The 6,411-nt window shown below is 60.2% G+C and overlaps 1 protein-coding gene across 1 annotated transcript in view; it reads right to left on the reverse strand.

Moving 5' to 3' along the window:
- Positions 1-6,411, reverse strand: part of EAH_00041200 (hypothetical protein, conserved) — a gene marked incomplete at both ends in the record, with an annotated part of 9,082 nt that extends 2,671 nt beyond the window's left edge. The window contains 5 exons of the mRNA XM_013391820.1: positions 1-316; positions 447-1,751; positions 1,988-4,531; positions 4,794-4,994; positions 5,268-6,411. The exon at positions 1-316 is cut by the window's left edge and continues 16 nt beyond it. Of these exons, the coding sequence (XP_013247274.1) occupies positions 1-316; positions 447-1,751; positions 1,988-4,531; positions 4,794-4,994; positions 5,268-6,411 (5,510 nt within the window). The remainder of the gene's footprint in view (positions 317-446; positions 1,752-1,987; positions 4,532-4,793; positions 4,995-5,267) is intronic.

Below are 6,411 nucleotides of genomic sequence, written 5' to 3' on the forward strand. Positions count from 1 at the left end.
TGGCTGCCTGTCGAATGTTCTCAAGGTCTTCACAAAGCCCAGAGAAGGCAGCATCGGAGACAGCAGCAGCAGCAGCAGCTGCTGCTGCTGCTGCATCATCAGCTGCCTCTTGGTTCGGGCGTGGCAAACCCTCAGGTCTGTCTCCTGCTGCCTGCAGAGTTCCCCCGTCCTCACATCCGTTGCTGCTGCTGTTGTTGTTGCTGCTGCTGCTGCCGTTGCTGTTGTTGTTGCTGCTGCTGCTGCACCCGGAATGCCGCAGAGCCTCGAGGCAGAAGGCAGCAAAGGAGTGCAGCAGTGAGGCAAGCTTCATCCGGCCCTGCAGCAGCAGTAAAGCAGCAGCAGCAGCAGCAGTGCAGCAGCAGCAGGAAGGCAGCAGCAGCAACAAGCACTACTGAGGTTTCTCTATGGGAGAAGCAGCAGCAGCAGCAACACCAGCAGCAGCTGACCTGAACGAAGGCTCCAAGGGGCGCAAGGGGAGGCGGGCTGCTGCAGCTGCGCGGCAGCTGCATGCGTCTGCTTCTGCTGTGCTGCTGCAGCTGCATCAACGAGTCGTTCCAGCAGCAGTAGGCCCTTCGCAGTGCAGCACCGAGAGCAGCAACCAGCTTCTCATCTGCTGCTGTCTCTCCACTTTCTGCTGCTGCTGCTGTTGCTGCACCTGCTGCGGGGGCAGCAGCAGCAGCAACAGCAGCCTCAGCATCGACAGCAAAAGCCAGTGCCCTCAGCCACGGCTGCGAGGCAGCAGCAGCAGCAGCATCAGCCAGCGCATGCAGAGCAGCAGCAGCAGCAGCGTGCTGCAGCCCCGTGACAGCAGCACAAACCGCTGCCCTATACAAAACATTGAGAGGCATCTGAGGCCTATATGCCACTGCAGCAGCAGCAGCAGCTGCTGCTGCTGCCGCTGCTGCAGTAGGTGTAGGGCGCCCCCCAGCAGCAGCTGGCCAGGCAATCCCGTGCAGCAGCAGCAGCTGCTGCAGCAACAGCAGCAACGCCGAGCGATATGTTCGAATCCACTGGAAGTGCTGCTGTAGCGCCTCCGACTCTTCCTGCTGCTGCCCTGCTGCTGCTGCTCCTGGTGCTGCTGCTTCTGGTGCTGCTGCTTCTGGTGCTGCTGCTGTCACCCGCCAAAAGACGCAGCCGCCAGTCTGCTGCCGCTTCTGCTGCAGCAGCAGCACGAAACAACGAGGCCCCTGCAGCCCGGGCACAAAGCAGCACTTGAGGTGTCTAGACAGCTGCGCATACTCAAGGTGCAGCAGCACCAGAAGCACGCTGCAGCTACTGTTGCTGTTGCTGTTGCTGCTGTTGCCGCTGCTGCTGGTGTTGCTGCTGCTGATCCTGCTGAGGTGCTTGTCCTGTTCTCCAGACACCAGAAGACCTCCGTCCCCGCAGCTGTGCTGCTGCAGCGACTGCGCTGCTGCAGCAGCGGCAGCAGATGCGGCAGCAGAAGCCACTGGCAGCAGCACCAGCTGCTGGAGCACATCTAAAGAAAGGAGAGGCAGCAAACAGAGGGGTAGAGACCCGTCAAGAGGAAGCGACACAATGCGCACCTGCTGTTGCTGCTGCTGCTGCTGCTGCTGCTGGGGCACGAGCTGCTGCTGCGGAATGCCAAACGCAGCAGCAGTAGAAGCAGCAGCAATTGCTGCTGCAGTTGCTGCAGCGGGAGGCAGCAACACCCTCGCTACTCTCCGGGCCAGGAGGGGACAGCGCATGCAAATGACAGCGACGGTGCGACTGATAGACAGAGCTAGAGCCTCCTGCAGCAGCAAACAAAAACAGAAGCAGCAACAGCAACAGCAGCGGCAGCTAACGAAACCAGCAGCAGCAGCAGTAGCAATAGCTGCAGCTGCAGTAGCAACGGCGGCAGCATGCTGCGAGTTTCAAACAACTCAAGAGCCACGCAAAAACCAGCAGACACAGCAGCAGCAGCAGCACCAGCAGGAGCAGCAGCAGCAACAGCAACAGCAACAGCAGCAACAGCACCATTTCTCACTCGCTGGCCCTCTGGTGTCTGAAGAGATAGGGGGCCCCTCGTGCTGCTGCTGCTGCTGCTGCTGTTGCTGCTGCTGCTGCATTCCTCTCGCAAGGCCAGCAGCAAGCTGCCAATTGCCTGGAAGACAAGCACAGCCATTTCATCTTCGGGTTTGCTGCTGCTCTTAGATTGCTCCTCTCCAGACTGAAGTTGCTGCTGCTGCTGCAGCTGCTGCTGCTGCTGCTGCTGCTGCTGCGCTACAAGCTGACAAGAGACTATAGCAGCAAGGACGCGGACAGGGAGGGGCTGCTGCAGCGATATCACGAATGGCAGCAGCAAATGCCGCAGCAAGTCCCCCGCACCTTCACTCTTGCTGCTGCTTGTGCCGTTGCTGCTACTGCTGCTATTGCTGCTGTTGCAACTGCCGCCGTTGCTGCTGCTGCCGCTGCTGCTGCTGCTGCTCAGGAAGCCGTTCAGAGGAAGGAGGCAGCAGCGCAGGTGCAAAAGAGTCTGTGCAGCAGCCGAGTCGCTCGTCCTGCCATTTGCTGCTGCTGCTGCTGCTGTTGCTGCTGCTGCTACGGCGTCCTCAGCTGTCCCCACAATTGTTGGTGCTCGACTTGCGCCTGCGTTATCGCTCCCGCAGTGCGCTGAAGCAGCAGCAGCAGCAGAAGCAGCAGCTGCAGCAGCAGAAGCAGGTGGAGGGCAGGCATTCCGTGCTGCAGAGAGAAGCTGCTGCGTACGCTGCGTGGTGAGGGGACATGCCGATGTCTTGCAGCAGCAGCAGCAGCAGCAGCTTTTGACGCTCTTCTTGGCGCTGCTTCTGCTGCTGCTGCTGCTGTTGCTCACGACTGCCACTGCAGACCCCTGAGGAGCCAAGCCCAGATGTGCCGCCCCGCTGCTGCTGCTGCTGCTGCTGTTGCTGCTGCTGCTGTTGCTGTTGCTGCTGGCGCATGTCTCCTGCAGCCGCATGCGTTTTAGTGGGCCGATGTCTTCAACTGGCATACGGTGATGCTGCTGCTGACGGTCAGCCAGTTGCTGTTGCTGCTGCTGCTGTTGCTGTTGCTGTTGTTGTTGTTGCTGCTGCTGCTGCTGCTGTGGCTGTTGTTGTTGCTGTTGTTGCTGCTGCTGCTGTTGTTGCGGCAGCTGCTCTTGTTGCTGCTGCGGTGCACTGATCTCCAAGTCAGTGGGAGACAACTCGCCTTCCTCTACTTGGCTATTGTCCACTTGCTGCCGTTGCTGCTGCTGCTGCTGCTGTTGCTCCTGCTGTTGTTGTTGCTGCTGCTGCTGTTGTTGCTGTTGCTGTTCCTGCTGACGTTGTTGCTGCTGCTCCTCTGGCTGCTGGTGGTGTTGCTGGTGCTGCTGCGGGTCTTGCTGTTGCTGCTGCTGCGGCTGCTGCTGTTGCTGTTGCTGTTGCTGCTGTTGAGAGGAGCGTAGAGGCAGCGACCTGGCGATAGACAGCAGCGTAGACACCGCATTTGCTGCAGTAAGCACAGTGCCGCTTGAAGCAGCAGCAGCAGCAGCAGCTGCTGCTGCTGCTGCTGCTGAGCTTGTCCCCGTTTGAATGGGCAACGGCGGCGCTCCGCTTGCTGCTGCAGTTTTTGCTGCACTTCCTGCAGCAGCAGCGGCACCGGCCGATGACGCTACAGGAGCAGCAACAGTAGCAGCAGCAGCAGCAGGGGCAGAAGCAGCAGCAGCAGGAGCATCCGCAGCGGTTTCAGTCAGAAAGCCTTGCTGCAGCTGCCCCTGGCTCAGCCGTTTCTGCTGCGAGGTTGAGGGCGAATTGAGCTCTTCTGATTGCTGCTGCTGCTGCTGCTGTGAGGGAGCAGCAGCAGCAGCTGGCTGGGCTGATCTGCAGCAGCGGCAGCATGAGCAACTGGCTTGCTGCTGGAGAGCGCCGCTAAGGAGGCCCAGAAGAGCAGCAATAGCAGCAGCATCTGCAGCAGCAGCAGCAACACGCAGCCACCGCACGACTTCATCGTGAGGAAGGAGACACAGAGCTGCTGCTTCCATTGCTGCTGGTGAGGCAGCAGCTAGGGGTTCGGCTGGCTGTTGCTGTTGCTGCTGCTGCTGCTGCTGCTGTTGCTGTTGCTGCAGGCCTGCAGCAGCAGATGCTGCTGCTGTTGCTGCTGTGTCTCTGCCTGCTCCAGCGCCCCTGGATGCTGCAGCACGGGCTAGACGAGCCTTCAGCAGCTTTTTCCAGTGGTCGCTGCTGCTGCTGCTGCTGTTGCTGCTGCTGCTGCTGCTATTGCTGCTGTTGTCACTGGTGCTGCTGCTTGGTGCAGCACTGCCAGCAGCAGCAGCAGCAGCAGGAGAGCAGCAGCAGCAGCAGCAGAGTGCATCAGCAGGTACACTTGGGCCTCTGCGAAGCCGCCGCTTCCTGATTAGTGCTGCAGCTCCTGGCGCCGTTACTACAACTAAGTCTTGCTGCTGCAGCAGCAGCAGCTGCTGCGCAGCTGCGGCTGACACGGAGAGGGGTCCTCCTGCTGCTGCTTCTGCTGCTGCTGAGCTAGCGTTGCTCCCGCTGCTGCAGGCAGAGGCCGTGAGGACACTACGTAGGCAGCTAACCTGAAACGCCAAAGTAACAGCAGCAGCAGCAGCAGCAGCAACAACAGCAACACAGCAGCAGTACTCGTCATCAGCGGCAGCAACTGCAGCAAAGGCGAGATGGTCAGCAGCTTTCTGCTGCCTCTTAGTGCTCTTCTTTTGCGTTCTCTTAGTCGCATCTCTTGCTGCAGTTGTTGCCGCTGCTGAAGCAACCGACGGTGCAGCAGCAGCAGCAGCAGCAGCTAATGGTGCTGCTGCTGCTGTTGCTGCTGTTGCTGCGTACCTGCAGAGGGGCTAAGAAGGGGCTGGTGAGGGCGAGTTGAGTGGCAGCGCGCATGCAGCTGCCGATAACACATAAAAACGGCTCAGTATGCTGCTGCTGCTGCTGCTGCTGCTGCTGCTGTAGCTGTAGCTGCTGCTGCAGCAGCACAGCACACCTGTTCGCTAAGGCCCACAACACCCTCAGCGCCCACACAGCCACAGTCTGCAGCACAAACATACAACCATGAAAGCTTTCTGCTGCTGCTGCTGCTGCTCTTGCTTTTCCTGCTGCTCCTGCTGCTAATCCTGCTGCTGCTGTTGTTGCTGCTGCTGTTGTAGCTGCTGCTGCTGCTTGTACTCATTTCCACGGGCAGTCGCTTCACGCAAAACACGAGCAGCAGGACTAGCACTGACGGCGGCGGCGGCAGCAGCAGCAGCAGCAGAAGCAACAGCAGCAGCAGCAGCAGAAGCAGCAGCAGCAGCAGCAGCAGCTTACGGGGAGCAGCGGAGAGACGCATCCGAAGGCAGCAGCAAGAAGAGACAGCCGAGTAACCAGCGGTGGCAGCGAGCGCAGCGTGAGACACTGGAGGTCCTCCTGCTGCAGCAGCTCTTGCTGCTGCTGCTGCTGCAGCAGCAGCAGCAGATCAGCGCCCGACGGGGACTCGCCAAGAGCTGCACAGCGACGCTGCAGCAGCATGGCCTGCTGCAGCAGCAGCTGCTGCTCCGCTGCTGCAGCAGAGGGCAAGACAGCAGCAAGACATAGCCGCAGCAGAGAGACACACAGATCCCCAGAGAGATAGGGAACAACAGCAGCAACAGCAGCAAGAGCAGCACATGCTTCTGCTGCAGAAGCGGAAGTAGGGGTGTATAGCTGCATTTCGGTGTTGCTGTTGCTGTTGCTGCTGCTGCTGTTGTTGTTGCTGCTGCTGCATAGGGTTTCGCTGGGGCACGAATCAGCCGTTGGTGATTTGCGCACTGCAGCAGCAGCAGCTGCAGCAGCAGCAGCAGCTGCAGCAGCAGCAGCAGCAGCAGGTGCAGATACACCCCAAAAGCCGAAGAGGTGCTGCAGCAGCAGCCACAGGAAGTGCGGCTCTTGCAGCACAAGGGCAGGTAACTGTCGCAGCACCGCAAGGCCTATGAGCCTCAGTTGCTGCTGCTGCTGTTGCTGCAGCAGCAGCAGCAGCTGCTGCCGCACGAGAGCAGCAGCAGCTTCCTGAGTGGGGAGCAGCAAAGCAGGAAGCAAGTGGCTGCAGCGGTGCAGCTGCCTATACACCTCAACCCTCACAAGCACATGCTGCTGCTCCTGCAGCAGCATGTCTAGCAGCAGCACGATACACTGCGAGGGTATAGAGCCGCCAACTATACTGTAGGGGCAACGCGGTGTATCCGCAGCAGCAGAAGCAGCAGCAGCAGCAGCAGGTCTTGAGGCTGCCTGGCCGTGGGGCGCAGCCCCAGACTCTTCTTGCTGCAGCAGCTCCAAGCGTTCCTGCAGCAGCAGCTGCTGCTCCGTTGCTGCTGCCTGGGTGTCTCTAAGCAGCAGCAGCGGCTGCCCCCCCCGACGAAATGCAGCAGCACCAGCAGCAAACAGCAGATGCCCTAAATCATGAACACACTGCAGCAGCTGCTGCAGCGGCAGCTGC

The sequence above is a fragment of the Eimeria acervulina genome, genomic scaffold (assembly GCF_000499425.1).
Source record: "Eimeria acervulina Houghton genomic scaffold, Eah_scaff516, whole genome shotgun sequence".
NCBI classification, from domain to species: domain Eukaryota; phylum Apicomplexa; class Conoidasida; order Eucoccidiorida; family Eimeriidae; genus Eimeria; species Eimeria acervulina.